The sequence below is a fragment of the Propithecus coquereli genome, unplaced genomic scaffold (assembly GCF_000956105.1).
Source record: "Propithecus coquereli isolate 6110/MARCELLA unplaced genomic scaffold, Pcoq_1.0 Scaffold79, whole genome shotgun sequence".
Classification (NCBI taxonomy): Eukaryota; Metazoa; Chordata; class Mammalia; order Primates; family Indriidae; genus Propithecus; species Propithecus coquereli.
In genome coordinates, this window is record NW_012154062.1 from 4,170,403 (window position 1) to 4,189,960 (window position 19,558).

Sequence of the window (19,558 nt, forward strand, 5' to 3'; positions counted from 1 at the left end):
ATTGGAGACATGATGCTCTCACTTTCCCGGGCAGCCCCGCCTCTGCGGCAGATCCCGCCACAGATAGCAAGGCCCTGCCTTCCTCTAATTGACAGGAGGCCTCTGTCTGCAGGGTTTGTTCCTGGGATGTCAAGAGGCAAGGGGGTTGGCTGGGGGGTGCTATAATGCCCCTCAGAGAGGAGAGGAGAAGGACCCCAAAGGACCTGGGCCCAAAGGCAGAGAGCCCAATGGGCTGAGCTGTCACACAAGTGGTACCCACACTGTGCCTGCCCTGCATGAGACCCAGCAGACAAAGGCTCCCTCCTGACTAGTGATGTCTGCTTCCCACCCAACAGCAAGTCAGGCGGCTCCTTTCTGATGCCATGGTGGTGTCCTAAGCCAGGCACGATGCGAGAGGGGAGAAAGCAGGCGGGAGGAGCCCAGGAAGCAAGGGCCCTACCCTGGAGACGCTTTGGCTGGGAGGATTGCTCCGGAGACAGGCTGCCTGGAGTCATGGCCCAGCGCCACCACCTCTGGACCTGGGTCAAGTGCTTGCCCTTCCTGCCACTCAGTTTCATCCCCTGTGAAATGGAGATGGTCATAGTAGCCCCCTCAAAGCACTGTGATGGGATCAGATGCGCTAATCCAGGGGGAGCGCTCGCTGACACTCGCGCCAACATGGTATTACTCAGCGGGAGGGAACCCCTCTGTAACCCACCATGCCTCTCTCTGCCAGAGCTTTGGAGCCAGCACTCCTGAGCTAACTGTAGAGTCCCAGTCCCACTGCCCAAACACGCTGGATGTCATGCCAGGGACAGCTCAGCTAGGGCAGACGGATGCCACACCAATCTAGCTGGAAAAGTAGTCATCGCCACCAACGCCTGGGCCACCACAGCACTCCGACCAACCACTTTCTAATAAAACACCGAGGATCATTTTTCCTTCCAGAAGCCCCAAGCATTCTTTTTGGCACCTGCAGCCCCTATCCTAGCCACGTAATTTCGTTCATTTTTATATTACTAATAGTCCAAGTAACTAGCATCTGCACAGTCCTTTACAAAGCAATTTTTAATTTACATGTTTGCATTGATAATACACTCACATGATTCAAAAATCTAAAAATCTATATTAAAAAGAAGAACAGTGAAGAATCTTCCTATTATTCCTCTCTCCTACCTTCCCAGATCCCAGCCTTGCCCCCACGCCAGGTAACCATTGTTACTAGTTCCTCAGAGATCCTTCTAGAGTTTCATTCTGTATGCACAGGCAACTATTCCTATTTCTCCCCTTTTTAAATACAAACTGTAGCATACTATCCACACCATTCTGTACCTTGCTTTTCTTCACTTGATGGTATGTCTTATATGTTGGTACAAAGCTTTCTTTCTTTTTCCTTTTCATGGCTGCATATTACTCCATTATGTGGCTAAAACAAAGTCTCTTAAAGAGACCCCTTTTGGTGGGCATTTACATTGTTTCAAATTTTTCCCATCGCAAGCATCATGTAACAAATAGCTATAAACCGATCCCTTGCACTTACGCAAATATATTTGCAGGATAATATCCCAGAAATGGAATTGCTAGGTCAGAAGATACGTGCATTTAAACTGTCGATAGCATTGCCAAATTGCCCTCCCTAGAGGTTATATGAATTTATCTCCCCATGAGAAATACTAGATGGCCAGCTTCTTCACAACTGCACAAGTATTACAGGGTGTTATCAACTTTCTGGACTTTCGCCAATCTGTTAGGTGAAAAACATGTCTATCGGTGTAATTTTAATTTACGTTTCTCTCATTTGGAATGAGGTCGAGCATTGTTGTACATTATACATTTAAGAGCCAGTTGTATTTCCTTACTTTAGATGGACTTTGCTATCCATTTATCTCCCTTGTCTTCACAATCCCCCTGTGAAATATGTCAGGCAAGTATTAATAACATCTGCACTTTAAAATGCTATGGCTAAGACTCGAAGCATTTAAGACGCTGGCTCAAAGCCGTAGCCTGGTATCGCAGAGCCAAAATACCATTTTGCATCTTTTTCCAATTGTTTTCTGTTTTGGATCTTCCCAATTAAGCAGTGCACTTCTTATCCGCCTTTGAATCACCCCCAATGAACCTAGAACGATGCTGTGAGCTGGGACCAAGGGTCCAGACCCGGTTTCCTGCTGTGGCTCTGTGAGTCACTGGCTATGTGCCTCTGGGCCAGTCCCTTCACTCTCAAGGCAGACTTTCCATATCTATAAAACTAAGATTTGAACTAAATCACCAAGGTCTCTTCTAGGAAATGATTATAGTGGGAAGCACTCCATGAATCTTTTATTATTATTTCTTTTTGAGCAGAATAAAATAAAACAGTTTTCAGATCTCCTAAGTTGAGATCGTTCACATCATCTCCATTGACGATTAAGCCCAGTTTGATCAGAGGTGGAGGGGGAAGGGACTGGGGGGCTCCAGGCCATGTTGGGAAGGGGCGTGCCTATGGCAGTGGTATGCTGCAGTCAGCCTGTCCTGAGAGCCTACCGTGAGATCTCTCCGGAGTTTTGCAAGCCAAATGACATCCAACTGATAGCTTGAAACCGACCACAGTGGGAAAATTTACACCATGAGAATCAGCAAATGCAACAGAGGAGAGCATCCCTGCCCATCCCTGTCCCCCGAACCCAGAGCCAGCTGTTCGCTGGTGTTCATTTGCCCCCACGTCCCCGCCAGAAGGTCTGCAAAACGTCATAAGCAACTGGGTCGCTGGGGAATTGGCAAGACTTTCAGGGAGCGTGGAGGGTTCTGGGACTGAGAAGGGCTCACCCAGGACAGAAGCCCAGCCCTCCACATCACCTCCAGGGGTCAGAGTGCGGACCCTGAAGCAAACTGCAGGGTTCAAATCCCTGCTCCCCACAGCCCGGCTATGTGACCTTGGATACCATTGCTTAACTGCTGTACCTCAGGCTCCTCATATGAAAAATGGGGAAGTAATAACCATGGTGCCCACCTCAAGGGGGTTCATGAAGATTAATGAGTTAACACCTAGAACGCATTTAGATCTAGCACAATTAAACACCCAGTAAGCAATTGTTATTGTTGTTCTTTTACTGCTCTACAGGGCAAGAACGGTGGCTGAGAGTCTGAGGGCCAGGCTTCTGGTCCTCCCCGGTCTATAGCTGTGGGCTTTTGGGAAATCTCTTCATCCCTCTTGGCCTGTTTCCTTATTTATAAAGAAAGAGAGCAGATAACCACTAGGATCTGTTCTGCCCTTCCTGTCCTGATTGTCATGCCAGAGTCCCCTGATCACACTGGGTTCTCGTTAGGGGTGGCTGCTGCTACATTACCCCGCTGGGAGCATCCCTGGGTGCCCTGGCAGAGTTGGGCCTCCCTCCCCTGGGCTCCCGTGCCCCAGCGCTGTGCCTGCCAGGCCGCAGCACTTACATGCCACACCATGAGTGGGTGTCCACCAGTCTCCCCACTGGACGCCTTGAGACAGCGGTGTGACTCTATCTTATCCACCCCCTTCCCCGTCAAGAGAAGAGCCTCAATAGTGGAATGAGCAAGGGAAGAGACCAGGCACCTTCTGAAACAAGCCCTTGCCCACCTAGCCTGTACCCTCCCCAGCCCCCACACCACCAGCCCAAGCCTGGACTGTCAGCTGCAGAGAGACCCCAGCCACTCCACCAGGCTGCACTGCTCCGCCTCTTTCTTAGTGTGAAGAGAGAAAGAAGCTGCCCAGATTAGGGCTGGGGAATGAGCCGGCACCACATTCCCCACACATCTGGGCAGGTCCAGAGCCTGCCAGCTCCACACACTCCCTCTTCTTGTCAACCCAAGGGACATTTCCAGCTGGCGGTCTGGCATGGGGCTGGCTCCCACATGGACCCTTCTGCTGGGACCCTTGAGCTCTCTAACTCCTGAGGCATTGGGTGAAGGAAGAGGATGGGCAAGTGCAGAGGGCAGGTCCCAGGGCACTCGTAGCCCCTGAGAGCGGACGAGGACCCCCTCAGTGCTGGGTCCTGGGCACCTTGCCCACCTCACCCTTGTCCGGATTCTAGCAGAGACGCAGGAGCTCGTCTTTCCCGCACAGCCATGCCCTCCTCTCATTGGAGACCTCCCCGCTCCCCTGCTGTATTTTTCTCCATGGCACCTACTGCCATCTGACATACCATAAATTTTATTTGTCTTTTGTTTATTGTCCTGCTCCCCACCAAAGAAGGTAAATTCCACAAGGGCAAAGGTTTTTGTTCTTTTCTTCACTCTATCCCCGGGACCAAGAACACTGTTTGGCATTTCATTAGCGCTTGATCGATATCTGTGGAATGTATGAAAAACTACATCTCCAACCCTCAACCCAAACACACACAAACACACACACACACACACTGATACCTCTATCCAGATCAAATTTCTGGCTGTCACCTACTTCCTGCTACAATGCTAATAATTGAAGTGTTGACTGGTAATGAACTTAAGGCATGACCACTTTATAGAGGTATTTGCATTTTATAAGGGAGGCTTTTAGAAATGATAAAATCATTCAGGAGCCAAGGGAGTGAAGTTCTAATGGGTGAATTATATGGGGGAGGTATTTGGGGCCCCCTCCTGCCCGGCTGAGATCAGCACACAGGAATCAGGCCCCCAAATCACACAGCCACCCACCTCACCCGCTCAACACAGTTCAACTGTCTCTGATTCCCGGGGAAGAAGTATCAGCTATCCTGACCGCTGGGACCCTCCGCCCACTCCCCTCCCGCAGCCTAGCCCCTCCACATAAGGACTCGTTTAGTCTTTGTCCAAACAGTCCAGTGGAGCTGCCAGGCCTGGAGTTGGTGTGCCGGGAAGCATGGCTTTCTGGTGCAGTGGTTCCCAACCAGGGCAGGGGTGGCCAGTCCTCAGCTCCCAGAGGCCCCCCGGCATTTCAGTGATGTGTCAGGTGCCCACCCAGAAGAGCCAGCATGCTGGCGCTCTGGGCATCAGACCCCACAGCACAGGCCAGAATGATCGTGGATGAAGCAAGGGCCCTACAGAGTGAGCGGGTCAGTGGGTCTATCAATGGAGTCGCCCCCATCAAGCATCTTGTACATGCAGAGCATGCAGTTGGGCTCCAGGCAGGGGAACATCTCCAGGTCCCTGTCCCCTACCCCCATCGCTCTCATCAGCTCTGATCTGGCCGGGCGTGGGCTGCTTCAGGGGAGCCAATCACAAGGCTAGCCTTGGAGGACCCCTGAAAACAGACGGCATCCTGCAGATTGTCCCTGCACTTAGAGTGAGGGCCAGATGTCTGAGTTTTCACACTGGGGACCCCAGCCTGCTGAGCCAATCCTACCCCACCTTGGGGGCGTTCTGAACAGGGGGTGGGGGATTGTTCTAAATGGAAGGGGGACATTCTTAACCCAGGCTGGTCCTGGGTCCAGACCTCCTGAAAAAGGAGCCAACGGTGTAGCAAGGCTGCCCCTCTGCAGCCCCCCTTCTGGGGACAGGAGGAAGGCCGAAGCCCACAGATGCCAGCAATGACAAGCCTGGGGACATTCAGAATGTGACCTCATACAGACACTGCAATAGGAGTATGCCCTCTCAACCCCACATGCTCAGTGTTATGGGGGACACACTTTAAACTGCCAGCCCATTCATTCAGATCACACCCCCCAAAGTCTTAGACAGAGCCTAGCTGGAGTAGGTTCAGCAGGGAGGGTTTCTGGGCTGTGCTAAAGTCAGGGCGAGGGCTCCAGCCAGAACTGTTCTCTTCTATGGGGGCAGGGCAGGTACAACAGGCTCCAGGGAGCCCCAGCACTAGCTGTCGGCCCCTAAGTGCAGGCCCTCCAGCCAGATGGTCTCCATTGATCTGCTGGAGATTTTGCAGACTGGTCAGTTCTCCATCCCATTCTTCTTCCAGCTCCCATCCCCTCCTCCTCCAGCCATCCATCATCTGTCCACCTGCCTGATCAGCAGGAAGGGACAGCCTCTTTATTTTTTTTATTTTTATTTTTTAGAGACAGGGTCTTGCTCTGTCGCCCAGGCTAGAATGCAGTGGCGCCATCATAGCTCACTGCACCATCGAACTCCTGGGCTCCAGCCATCCTCCTGCCTCAGCCTCTTGGCCCAGCTAATTTGGGGGCAGCCTCTTAAAGGAGGCAGAGCCCAACTCTCAGGTGCCTACAGACACCAAAGCCTCCCTGTGCCCTGGACCCCTTGCACGTGGTCTGTGCAGCCTCTGGCGAGCACGAGAGGGAGGTGGCTGAGCTAGCAACAGGTAGGTCTGAGGGTCTCATATCCTGTTGTCCCCTTGCTGGGCCCATCCTCTGTCCCATCCTCATTGCTCTCAGTCTGATACCCTGTGGAAGCTCCAATGACCCCTGAGACGTGAGCTGAGAAAAATGTAGGCATTTGCTTGCCACCAGCGACTCTGGAGAATGATAATCACTTACAATTGAATAGAGGTGAACAATTTCCACCCTCCTGTGATCTTATTTAAGCCACAGGACAACCACATGAGGTCAACGGGTACCACTAACCCTATTTCCCAGATGAGAAAACCGAGGTTCAGAGTAGTGACATAATTTGTCCTATTGCACAGTGATCAGGGACAGAGGCCCTGGAGGCAGTTCTCTTGCCACCCTGCTACACTGCCTCTTGGAAGTCTTCAAGTCACAAAAGAACAAGCAGCATTGGCAGGCAGGCTGCCCGCTGTGCAGGGAAGGGCTTGGCCGAGTCCCAGCATGGTCCCTAATGAGCCTGCATGGCCAGGGGCAGGAATCCCGTCTCTCCAAACTCAGTTTCCTTATCTGTAGAACACAAGTAACACCCATGTCTTGAAAGGAACAAAGGAGAACTGAGGATGCCCTGGACCCTAAGAAGCCCTGTGTCCTGGGAGGAGTCATGGCCACTACACCCCCAGGAGTCCCCTGAGTGTTTGGGATGATGTGACATGCTGTGACAAAAAGTAGCCTCCACAGCTAGTTGTGACTTCCATAAACAAAAGCTGCTGTCTCCCTCTCCCTTCCTTGAAGAGAGACCTCTGTGTCCATGACTTTCTTTGTAAAGGAACAAAGAGGACCAGGCCCACGGTGGAGACGAGAGACAAGGAAGAATGCTGTGTGAAGCAGAAGGGTCCGGCCAGGGATGATTTGCACTTGGAGACAGACATTCCCGGCAGCTGAAGGAGGGGGAGCCCAGCTGGGACAGCAGGGAGAAGAGGCAGCTGGACTGGGGGACATCTCTAAGCCCAGCTTTCAAGGAAGGGTGAAGCCAGATGTCACAGCCACTTTCAGGCTCTGCTAATGAAGGACCCTAGTCCATGAAAAATGCCTCCCAGGTATTCGTGGTTGTCCCCAGGGGCTGGCTCTCTGCCCTCTGGCACTGGTGCCACCTCCACCAAGAGCACCACTTCTGAACTTCTGTGTCCACCGGGCACCACAAACTCCCAAACTCCTAAGGCTGCCTGAGCTTGGATCTACTGACAGTACCTGGCTTCCCGTAGTAAAGTCAAGAAATTGTCACCTTCCCTTTTCTGTCTTAACATCAACTAGAGGGGTGCCCAAACGTGCGGCAAGTGCCGAAAGGCCTTAAGAGCTCTAAGTGACAGAGGGGTACTGAGAGACAAGTCCTAGAGACAAAAACCCAGATACAGCCCCACTGTGGGCTAATGGTGCCTTGGTTTGTGCAGTATACAGCTTGTGCAGCTGTACATGGTGGCCCTATAGACACTATCCATCCTCAAAACACCCCATCTCCCTGACAACTTGCTCTTTATTCCTTGGTCAAGTTTGTTGTGCTTGCCTGAGCCCTCAATGCAAATGGCGCCTCCTAAAGTTGGTCACTGTTCAAACTGCATAACCATGCACAGAGAACCTGCAATGGTATCTCCTTCCTTTAAGACAAGTTCTTTCCCAGGGAGCAACTCTGTCCCTCACACTATTGGACCCACCCTATTATTTCTCCAGACATGTCTGAATCCCAGCAGTACATGTTCAAATTGAGACTTTGAACCCAAATTTTCTACACTGCCCCTTGGCAAAGTCATTTCTGCTGCCTTGCTGTGCTGATGACTTCCCCAAAGCAGAGAACTATAGAGTTAGCCAGTCAATTTGGCCCGAGTCACCCCAAGGGCACAGACCCTGGAAGTCTGGCTCTGAGACTCCCCTATGGGACTCCCACCCCATCAATGTGGGATCTCTGGGGCCCTTCCCGGTCCCTGCACCAGTTGTTCCTTCATGTATCCACACCTGCTGGTTCAACCAGACCCGTCTCAGCTCACCTCTGCACCCTCCCGTCAGCCCCGAGCCCCAGCACCCCTACATCCTAGTGCGCCTGTCTTTCCTGTCAGAAGGTGGAAGCAGGAACCGGAGCTGGGAGCTGGGAGCTGGCCACTGCGCCCTGCTTTGAAGTTGCCTGCTGAGGAAAGCTACCCCTTAGGGTCGGGGCCAAGGGTCACATGGGGAGTAGTGATTAGAGGAAAACAGAAAGAGTCCGCACAGCTTTCCTTCCAGGATGGGTCAGCGAGGTAAGCAGCGGGAGGAGAGCAGCCTCGGTCTCAGGGCCCTCGACTAACCTGGGCCCCTCGCTCACTCCCCTGGGCGCTGGCTCGGCCTTACAGGGCTGGCATTGGAGGGAAGGAATCCTTGCTCAGAGATAGTGGCCCTCGCAGGAAGGTAGAATACGGAATCTGGAATCCCCTTCCCGTCTGCTCCTCCTGTATCCACACGAAAGGTCAAAAATGATCTCCCTGTGCACAGAGGAAGCCTCAAAATCACTGATTTAGTCCTTTGTGTCAAGCACAATCATAAACAAATTCTCATAAAATGTAAATACATCCAAGAGGGATTTAAAAAAGATTTTAAAAACTTGGCGTCAGTGTCCATAAGTGGAAAATAAGGACTTAGGCTGGAGTGTTGCTAAGGCCCCTTCTGGCTCAGACATCTCGCTCCTTGAAATCTCAGTGATGAGGGGGTTTCTCAGCCCTGAGGCCCCCAGAAGGTCCGGCCTGTGCAGGAGGGGGCTGCAGCGAGGAGATGAGCACAGGGAGAGAGGTGGGCACGGGCTGGGGGAAACGTGCCCATGCCCAGCCCCTGTCGGCACCTCCTCTATCCACAGACCTGGCTGCCAGGCTTTTAGGGTACACCAGAGGTGCAGCACCAAACAGCTCCCAGATTCCAGGCCCTGGTCAGGGCCATTCTCACCTTCAGTCCCTCCTGGGACCCTGGAAAGCTCATTTTAATCCACTGATGTCCCACCCCAGATCATTTGCATTTTAAAAGGGAGGGAAGGAATCTCACCCAAAATACAAATGGTGGGATTCCTGGCGTCAGCAGGGGAGATGTTTCCAGGTGGGGAGTTCTCCAGGGCGCTGGCCACAAATCATTACACATTGGAGAGCGCCTGTGCCCCCAGCAAGCCAAGTGGGCTTTGTTTATTCTTTCAATCAAGAGCCACTTATCTGTGCCTATCTTGTGCCAGGCATTGTGCTAAGTGTTGGGGACATAACAATGAATTAGGTAAAGAATGAAGCCTGCCCTTTGGACGTCTGCAGTCTCGTGGGGGAGATGGCAACCCTCCTTCAGAATGTTCTCTTGGTTCCTTTCTGCCCAACTCCTCCCCAGCTTCCTCCTCTTAGAACTGTTCATATTCCCAGAGCTCTTCTTGCAGGCAACAGGGCAGTGGCCGCAGGGGCAAGCCATGCCAACTGGACCAGGTGCTCCTCCCCAGCAAGGAGCCTAAGTCCATGCCCTGAAGTGCCCACTGCCAGGCCAAGAGTGGATGCGGCAGCTCAGATAAGGGAGGAGATGTCCCCTGCGGCTGCCTGTTCTCCAGCCTTGCCTCAAGCCCAAGGTCTTCTAGTCCATGAAGCAGCTTCCTATCCAAGCTCTCCCATTTCTGGGCATAATGGGACACTCGAGCATTGCCTTGTCCAGGTATGCAAATTCGCCCCAGATAAGAGACCCCCCTGTCCAGTGGCTAAAGGGCCATTTATGTGGCCCTCGTCCCTTCCCCTGCAACACCCTTCCGCTTTTCTTCCTTCCCAACCTAGTCCTTCCACCTCCACAAAGCCTAAGTTCACTCTCCAAAGACAGGGGTAGCTCTGCACCCCACCCCTCCCTTGCCCTGTTGGTAAAATGGGGATGTCTCGCCCTGCACCGCTAGTGGAACTGTTGGAAGTAAAATGAGACCACAAGTAACACCAGAGCTCTGTGTGTGTCAGGCACTGTTCTCAGAGCCGTGCATTTATTCGCCCATTTTACCTTGCCCCCAAGCCTCTGAGACATGTTATCATCATCTGCCTTTTTTTTTTTTTTTTTTTAAGACAGAGTCTCCCTCTGTGGCGCTGGCCAGAGTGCTGTGGCGTCAGCCCAGCTCACAGCAACCTCAAACTCCTGAGCTCAAGCGATCCTCCCGCCTTGGCCTCCCAGAGTGCTAGGATTACAGGTGTGAGCCACCGCGCCTGATGCATTGTCTTCCTTTTATACATGTAGAAACAGAGACGCATACCCAAAGACACAGCAAGTAGCAGAACCAGATTTTGGATCCCAGTAGCCAGGCTACAGTCTGTGTGCCTAACTGTGGACGCTCAACTGCCCCCGAAGCAGTTTGCAAACAAGGTCATGCTGTGCAAGCTCAAGAACACTCTTTTCATCCTAAATGCCGGTGCCCCCTTGCACATACCTCTCACCCCAACCCCACCCACGCCTCTCTGATCAGACACCTGGATGCACAAGGCTGACCCTGCCCTGGGTGCCAGTCTCAGAATTACTTAGCCCAGCACTGGCACCCCAGCTCCCCCACAAATCCACCAGAACCCAGCGCTCCCCTAGCTAGCCCCCTCGGCCCCCACCAGCCTCTGGCCCAGAGATCCAGGAGCTAGTGCCAAGAAGAGGGCTCCAGAGATGGGGGCAGGAGGGGCAAGGAGGACAGAGGCAGGCCTGGCCGGACCCTGGGGAGCGATGGACTCTGCTCTGCGCTGGCTGGCATAGGATCTGCCTGGGAGTGGAGCCGGCAGTGATGGACAGCCCCTGCCATGGGGAAGCCAGCCTGACACCTAATCGGATCAGATCCCCTCTCCCAGCTCCTCTCGTGCCTCCACCTCCTCCTTCCAGCTCACTGGCCTCCCCCACAACATCCCAGCCCCAGCCTGCCTGCAGTCTCCAGCTGCCCAGTCGGTTTTATAAATGGCCCTTGCAGGAGGTGGGCACCTTGGCTAATTGAATCAGCACCCAAGAGGCAGGAGGCAGGAGGCTGGTTAGCATCACTGCTGAAAAGTGGTGGCAGCAACAGCTCCAGTGGAGCTATCAGGGAGGAGCCTGGGAGGTAGGGGGTGGGGGAGGCCCCAGCAAGCTTGGCCTTTACAGATGCTGAAGCTCCAGGTGGGAACTCACCACAGGGCCTGACCACCCCACTGTTACAGGCTTACACGGTGGACCCCAGCCCCACCCCACCCCACACACCACTCACATGCTCTGCAAAAAGACATTCCAAGGGGCAGCAAGAGAGACAGACAAGAAAAGAAACAGGAAGGGTGATGTAGTGTGCTTGTGTGTGCACCTGATGTCGCCTCTGCGTAATAATTAGCAAACGAGACCAGGTCATAGGGAAGCTTCTCCCGGCATCAACAGGTGCCAGGCAGCAGACCCCAGAGCCAAGAGACCCGTTCTTGGTGGACCTGTCACTCGATCTTACCTTGCCCTGTGCCCGTCGAGGACGGTCTGTCTCCTTACCTAGGAATTTGCCCTGGACAGCCGGGGTGGCACAGGAACACGCCAAGGAGGGCTTCACTCTGCGTGTCTGTTGAGGACCTCGATCCCTCAAACGAACCCCTTCGCTAATCCATTCAGCGAACTTCTGCACTGTGGGCTCCCTGCGGTGGGGACGGGTCTGTGTTGCTCCCCAGCTCCCGGGCGGGGCTGGCCCACGGGAGATGCTCCAAGTGGCACTTGTTGAATGAAGGAGTGATGGGCACATCGCGGTGACAGCGGTGCAGCTGTCGCTGGCTGCGGTGGCGCTGACCCGCCGGCCGGCTCACGTCTTCTGAGAGGGGCCTTGACGGTGTGGTCAGCGTGTCCTCGACAACTTTCATTACCCCCCCCAACTTCCCCAAACGTCCTACATCCCCTGTCCCACCGGCCCCTACGCCACCTTTCCCGAGGGCCCCAAGCCGCCACTTCCCCTTCTGAGGCGGAGCGGGCGGCAGACGGGAGAACGCGGAAGTCCGTGGCCCTGGAAGGCGGGGCGGGGATACGAGGGGAAATGTCCGGCTTCGACCCGCACCTCTTGCAGGCAGCGTCCGCACGGCCGAGAGTGGGATTCGGAGGGTCTGAAGGGAAAAGTTCTGACAGGCAGATTCCTCGAATTATCCCCAAGCGCTTCAGGTGGTCAAGTCCTTCCTTCCTTCAGGCCCGGCGGCCGCCAAGCCCCCAGTGGCCGTTTCCACAGGCTCACACTGCCCCCTGCTGGGCGGAGCCAGGACGGCCAGGTCTAGCGCCGCCCGAGGAAATCAGAAACGTGCCACGACCCCGACCCCAGGCCTGAAGAGAGGAAAGACTGAAATCCTTGGAAGCATCAGGCCTTCCTGCCTTGGGGAGCGGGGGGTCCTCGGCTGGGAATGGACGGTGCCAGCAAGGGCAGCCCTTCCGCACAGACACGAGAGCCAGGGCAGGAGGCCCCTCGGCCGCTCCCTGCAGCCGGCTCACCTGGGGCAAAGCCACAGTGTGAGACAAAACTTAGGTCACGGCCCACCTGAGAGGCTGGAGTCAACCAGAACGTCTACACCTCACTCCCTCCTCCGCTCTAGCCCCTCTGTCCGGCTTCCACCACGCTCTTCTGGCCAGATGGATCCCAGCCATCCTCACCTTGACATGCCAGAAACCAAGCTTGTCTTGTCGTCAAAACATGAGTCTCCCTAGAAACCCTTTCTCTGTGTTCCATATTCAATATGACTCCAGATCTGCAGGTGCCACCTCTATGACATCTTTTCATCCCGTCTTTTCTGAATTTGCCCCTTTGAATTCAGCCCCATCCCACCCCAAGTCCATCTTCTCCAGGGCTATTGGGGTTACTGCCCCAAAGCTCAGCTCTTACGGGACTCCCTGTTCAAAAGCCATCGCTGTTCCTTCTTCCCCTCCAATGAGGTACAAATTCCCCCATAACACGGTTGGAATCTGCCTTCCCAATGAGCTTGTTGCACGTTCCCTCCACTCTGAGCGCAGAACTCCGTCCTGAACACATCTGCACCTCCTTCGTGGCTTCTGTCTCTTACTGCTACCCAGGACTCTCCTTCACACCCCCTTAATCTCCATTGAATTCCTTCCCACCCACAAAGGTCCATCTTAAATGTCACCTTCAATATGAAGCCTTTCTAATCTTGAACTTAACACATGGGAAAAAAAACGAAGCCTTTCTTAGGCTCCCAACAAATTATCTCTCCGAAGCTCACAGCTGTTTGGCCTCTCGTAGCACTTACGTCTCCCTCTTGTAACAGACACCTGTGCCTTGTTGCATCCCTCTGGGCTGTGTGCAGTCTGTAGCCTCACACAAACAGTGCTGTATTGGCTGGCTGGGCTGACAGCAGAGGTTTGTCGGCATGCCCTTCCAGGAAAGCAGGTTTTGATGAGGAGAGACCACAAGGACAGAGCCTGACCTGTGGGGAAATGGGATATGCCGGGACCTGGGGGCCCCTAGGGCCAATGAGGAATCACAGAGCTGGAAGGGTTCTCAGGACCCACATGGTGCAACCCCCTCCTTTTACAGACAAAAAGGGAAAAAAAATCTCAGGGCAGGGAAGGGCTGGCCCAGGACCATCCAGCAGGTGAGCCCCATTCCTAGGGCACAGAGTATCAGTAAATCCCAGTTCTGTCCTTTCTTGCAGTCCAGCTTCCCCCACACCCCGCCCCCGCCATTTTTCTCACGTTGACCTTATCCTAGCAAAGAGCAAACAAGCTTGAATACCTTTCCCAGGGCACCCTGACTTCCATGGGCCTCCACTTCTGCAAACAGATGCTCGGGACCCAGCTGAGGCCCAGGAGAGACCTTGCAGCTGGGAGAGGAAGTGATTGGGGATCGATTGGAGCCTTCACCCCAGGATGGTGTGGCTGTCCCATCCCCACCCCCACAGCACTCAGGCCACATGAAAATGTTTCAGAAACGTTTTAATGTCACAGAGAAATCCAAAACCTGCAGAAAGTTGCAGCCATCTCCTGGGTGCCTGGAGCCAGGGTGGTCCCCTGAAGGGGCCAAGAGCAGGCAGGAGGCCTGCACAAGCCAAGGAACCAGGGCGATTCGCTGACAACCTTTTGTCCTCTGCCCTAAATGCCCTAGCTTCCCTCTAAGCCTGGGGAAAGAAAGAGAAGGAAGTGGGAAAGGAGTAGGAGGAGGGTGGGTCTCTCCAGAGCATTCTTCCTGCTTCAGGTGGTGACTCACCCCGCAGGCCCTGGCAGGGATGACCCATCAGACCACACCACGCCACGGCAGGCCCAGGAAGGAGCAGAGGAGGTTCTTCTGATGCAGTGGCCAGGAGAAGTCACCAGCAGAAGACAGAGGGAAGGTGGCTGTCTCCTCCTCCCCGGTGTGCACTTCAATGTGGCCTGCATCTCTGTCACTTTGGGCCTTTCTTAAGTACAACATTGTCATACTCGGTTCCCGGCTGCCAGCCAGAGACAGAGAAATCCTTCCTGGCTGGGTGGACATGCTGGAGGCCGCTAGGGTCCCCTTCGGCTGTGGCCTGCCTCCTCCTCGCCTTACACCCGGGTGCCTGTGGGCTGTCATACAGGGACAGAGCAGCCACTCCCTCAGGCTCATCGTAGATGTGGTCGGGTTGAGGGCGTGGGTCCTCTTCGATGCTGTCGTACAGAGGGTCCGCCAGGATCTTTGGAGGGCCTCCCAGGATGCCCCTGAAGCTCTTCCCCAAGGACCGGGCCACTGCATCGAAGGGCACCGCGTACTCTCCCTCTGGGCCTGGAGGCTGTGGGGCAGGCACCAGTGTGGTGGGCAAAGGAGGTGGCAGCGAGTCGTGGGGCCGGGGCAGTGCGGCAGGGATTGTGGGTGGCTGGGGCTGGGGCTGGGGCCCAGGAGGGGCAGCGTTCTTCTGGGCAGAGATGGCCTCTTCCAGGGCCAAGAAGATCTCATTGCCTTGCCGGGTTTCAAACTCAAAGTTGCCTTCTCCAGAGACGCAGCGCCGGCCTGCCTCGAAGGAAAAGGTTACCTGGGCCGGCAGGGGGTCGGGGGGAATGAGGTTACTAGCAGCGCCACAGGCTACGTTGCTTTCCCTGGGCCCCACTCCAACCACAGGCCCTCGGCCTCCCACTTCCCTGCACCAGGAACTGCCTGAGACTTCTCCCTCCATGGTTTTTCCTTCCAGGCAAAGACATCCCTCTCTCCCCCGCTCATGCGCCCTTCCACTTGTTCAAGTTCCCAGCGTGGCATCAGTTCAGCCACCATTCACCCCTCTGACCTCTCCACCTCTGCTCATTCTCCTTCCTGCTCTCCCACCTGCAGCACCTCATCACTCTCCCCTCCCACACGTGTGCCTCTCCTTAGCTTCTCCTCTTCCTCCCCTGCTTCTCTGCCATCCCCTTCCTTTCTTCTTCCCTCGCCTGCCCCCTCTGCCCCTCCCTGACCACCTCTCTTTGTTCACAGCTCATCCTCTCTTGGCCTGTCCCATGCAACAGCCCCTCACCTTGTCCCGGCCGAAGCGTCGCAGAAACCTGTAGGGCCACTCGTATAGCCGGGAGCCTGGCTCGGGGCCGCCCCACAGCTCCAGGGCACTCTCCCCAGCACGCAGGGTATAGGACCCCCGGAGGTGGCACCTCTCACTGGCTTCTGTAGGTCTCATAATCACGGCAAATTCCTTGCAGGGGACGACTGGGGAGGAGAGGAGAGAGGAGAAGGCAGATAATGGGAAACAGCTGGCCTGCCTGGTACCGCCTGGTTCTAAATGAGCATGCCAGAAGTTTTCTAGAAAAAGTATTATCTGTGTGCCATGACCCCCAGCCTGGATCGTGAAGGCCGAGCTGCTCCCTGCTGGGTCACACCCCCCAAAATGCCAGGTACCTCCGCCCCCTACCCAGGTGGGTACCATGGCCCTGGCCTCATCCACCCAAACTCATGCCCACTTCCTTCCTGCCGCTGTCGCCAGAGCCACAGCCTGTCTTCTCCACCCCACCTCTCACCTCACAGCAGCCGCCTCCCCAATCCCTACTGCCAGAGCTGCTCGTGAAGCCTGACCCTGCCCTCCCACTGCCGATGCCCATCGTGTCCCCTGTGGGTTGAACTTGGGTGGAAGGTTGGGGACAGCTTCTCCTCTCTCTGCCAGCTTCTCACCTCTCCCCTCAGCAGGGCCTTGGCAACACGGGGTGAACTGAGGGCAACACGCAAGGCAGGCCAGGCTCCCCAACCTTGGGCCACACCCGGAAGTGAGGGGGAGAGGCTGAGAAGGGGGCTGGCCCCGGCTGGGGGCAACCACAAGGCAGGAAGACCCAGGCCTGACACCTCCTCCCAGCCTCACCCCAGGGACAGCGCCCCAGGGAGCACAGGGTAGCCCCTGCCCCTTACCTGAGACCGCGCTGCTGTAGAGTTCATTCTCCTCCATGCAGGGCTGGCTGCTCTTCCCCTCTGGCCCCGACAGCTCCCTTCTCTGCCCCTGGAGAGGAGGCCCCAAGTCACACCACCATCCCAATCCCAGGGCCCACCCCAGGCCGAGGCCTTCTCTCAGGGTACACCCAGCCTGCTGGCCCTGCCACATCCTGACCTTGACTCTCCTAACCCCTCCCCAGAGGAAGTATCTAGTGCCCCCACCCCACATGCCCCCATGCCCTTTCTGCAGCCCTGGATGACTCACGGGGAAGGCCAGCAGGCAGATGGCCTGCATCCAGTCACCACGCTCTGCAGCAGGGGCTGCCAGCAGGTACAGGCGCTCCTTGGTCTCCAGGAAGAAGGCGCTAGTGTCCCGGGGACTGCTGGCCTCCCCATCGGCCTTGGCCACCCGCAGGCAGTCACTGAGGCGGATAACCCTCCGGGCAGCCTCTCCTCCCCGGCGTGGCGGCTTCTCCGGGTTCTCCTGGAGCTCCAGCCGGGCCAGGGCACAGCCCGACTCTCCATATAGCACAGCCCCAAACCGGCGCCATTTCTGAGCCCAGATGCATGGGCGGCGGAGTGCCAGGAGGGACACCCAGAGAAGGAGCAATTGTGAGCAAAGGGGCAAAGAGGAGCTGGGGGAGAGGGATGGACAGGAGACCCACGGAGGAGGACAGGGTGACAGGGACCACAGGAATTAGAAAGTGGAGATCAGCCGCAAGCAACCACGAAACAGACCTGCAAGCAAGAGCAGAGAGATTGCCCAGGGCGCGACACAGCACAGTAACGAGCCCCACAGGTGCAGGCTGCAAAGCGGCCAGGCAGGCCCAACCCCAGCAGACACTAGTCTAGAGGAGAAAAGCCAGTGAGTCACCGAAGCCTGGAGGAAGGAGGGAGGAGGGCAGCGTGGGGCCCAGTCTGGAGACCTCATTCTTGATCTGTGTGAAGTCCTGATGGGGCCCTGTCTCCAGGACCTTCTCTCCACCCTCCTGAACCTTTCTGCCTCACTGCGTGACAGGCTGGGCCACAAAAGAGAGAGAGACAGGTTCCTCCCTGTGCGGGTCGGCTGAGGGAAGAGGACTTCCTCATCCAAGGAGGCCAGGGAAGGAGGAGGATGGACAGGCGGGGGTCCCGGATCCCAGAGGCCTCAGCCCAAGCTTCACACCAGCCAAATGCACCCCACAGAGGTGGGGAAGGGAGAGGGAACCTCCAATGTCATCCCAAATTTGTACCCCCAGCTGTTCCTTCCATTCCCTTTAAGTTGTCCCTGCGAGAAGAAGTCAACATAGCAAGAGAGCCAGACAGAGGCAAGAGGTTAAGTCAGTACCCTCCCCCCTCCTCCCAGGGCAAACAGCCATCCATAAACAGCATAGTTTGGGGCCTGGTTTGAGAGGCAAGATCTGGTAAGGAAAGAGCCCTGCCAAGGTCTCTGTCTAATTTGGTGGACCCTTTAAAGGTTCTGGAACACCCAACTCCCTTGCCACCCCTAGGGGTTTCCAGCAGCCTGAGCCTCGCGACTCCCACCTTTCCAAACGTCTGCTGCTGCTGAAGGTACAGGCAGCCGTGCTTCACCGCCTCCTCGCCCATCCTCTCACCATCTCGCTGCCCCAGGCTTCAGCTCTGTCCTTCCACTCCCGCCCTCTTTCCTCTCTCTTCTCTGCTGTGTGTTCCCCTTCTCTCAAGTTCATTTCCTCTCTGCCTAGAGTTTTCTGCACTATTCTAGTTTGCTCGATGACGACAGGCTGATAGGCCCTGTGGTTTCTTGTGTGTGCGCCTTTTTTTTTTTTTTTTTTTGCTGAGTGAGTTTCATGCTCAAGCTTCCTGCATTTCCAGTGAGTTAAAGACAATTTCCAGAAAGCCAAATGCCAGCTCTTCAGCTAGCAGCAAGTCCAGTGCAGAAGCCAGCACAGGCAGGCACCAGCAAAGAGTGGCTGCCCCACAGAGAGGAAGAGACCCAGAAACCAAATTGCACAGTAAAGCCACTAGCAGAAGCCCCCTCCCTGCACCCCCAGGCTGGATGCTGAGCAAGACAGCTGGAAAGGACAACCACCCAACACACTAAACTCAAAAATGAGGAAACCAGGGCTCAGAAAGGTCTGTCTGAGGGACTTACCCAAGGCCACCAAATTGGAACCCAGGTTTCTCGACTCTAATAGCTGAACCACATACACAGCACTGCACACAGAGACACATGTGCACACTAACCAATACCACTTTCTCTCTCTCACACTCTCTTTCTCACACACACACACACACACACACACACACACACACACACAGAGATACAACTGTTTCACTACCTGGGAGCACTCCCTGCCTGCTGACAGCAACATACGCTTACACCACCCCTGTGAAGATTCTAGAAACATGAACATCCCTTCTGGAGAAGGGATTTACTCCCCAAGCACATCTAAACTGTTGGATTTTGCCTTCTTTTCAGCCTTCCTGAGCATTAGAAAGACTTGGGTTTCGTCTAGAGATTAGCTCAAGTTACAACAGCATTGACTTCAACACATGAACTGCAGTGTGAGCTGTATGTAATTCACGCTAGTTTTGAGCCCGGGGCCTCATGAAGCATATGTAACTCACACATCTCTACCTTGGGAGCCACCGCCTGAACTATTTTTCAAGTTGCATATAACTCACGCACAGAAAACAATAAAAAATAACAAATTTTTCATTAAATTAGAAAGGATTGTTTTGCTTTCCAAGTTTTTATTCTATTTTCCTAATAAAACACCGTGGTCCCAAGGAAAAAGTTTTTTTTCTAGTGTGGCAGTTAAGATATATTTTTTAAATGCTTCATAGTTACTAAAACAAAAGTGCTTCATCATTACCAAAGCTTGTAGGCACACACTTTCACCAGCCACGCTATTCCTTGGCAAAGGCAGGGCAGGTATGAACATACCTGTTTGCAACTTGCCTGTGGGCACAGAGCTCATTGCAGGCAGAGGAGGAAGCAAAGCCCAGGGCTCCTGGTCTTTAATTCAACATTTTGCTTAGTGGAATCCCAACTCCATGCAAGATATGTTGCTTTGGG

The 19,558-nt window shown here is 54.8% G+C and overlaps 1 protein-coding gene across 1 annotated transcript; it reads right to left on the bottom strand.

Annotated features, from left to right (window-relative positions):
• Nucleotides 1–14,455: 14,455 nt before the first annotated feature.
• DOK2 (docking protein 2, 56kDa) lies at nucleotides 14,456–18,215 on the bottom strand. Its single transcript, XM_012662947.1, has 5 exons — nucleotides 18,043–18,215; nucleotides 16,784–17,071; nucleotides 16,498–16,585; nucleotides 15,623–15,807; nucleotides 14,456–15,148 (listed from the first exon to the last, which is right to left on the bottom strand). Exons 1-5 carry the CDS (start codon nucleotides 18,103–18,105, stop codon nucleotides 14,543–14,545), a joined length of 1,230 nt encoding a protein of 409 aa, XP_012518401.1. The 5' UTR covers nucleotides 18,106–18,215; the 3' UTR covers nucleotides 14,456–14,542.
• Between the last annotated feature and the right edge of the window lie 1,343 nt (nucleotides 18,216–19,558).

Bases quoted from the DNA above. Each gene is read 5' to 3' on its own strand.
- DOK2 (XM_012662947.1), bottom strand. From the start codon at position 18,105: ATGGGCGAGGAGGCGGTGAAGCACGGCTGCCTGTACCTTCAGCAGCAG. The intron at 16,586-16,783 runs GTGAGTCATCCA...CCTCCTCTCCAG, and splicing joins TCTGCCTGCTGGCCTTCCCC to GGGCAGAGAAGGGAGCTGTC. The intron at 15,149-15,622 runs GTGAGGGGCTGT...CTGCCGGCCCAG, and splicing joins GACGCTTCGGCCGGGACAAG to GTAACCTTTTCCTTCGAGGC.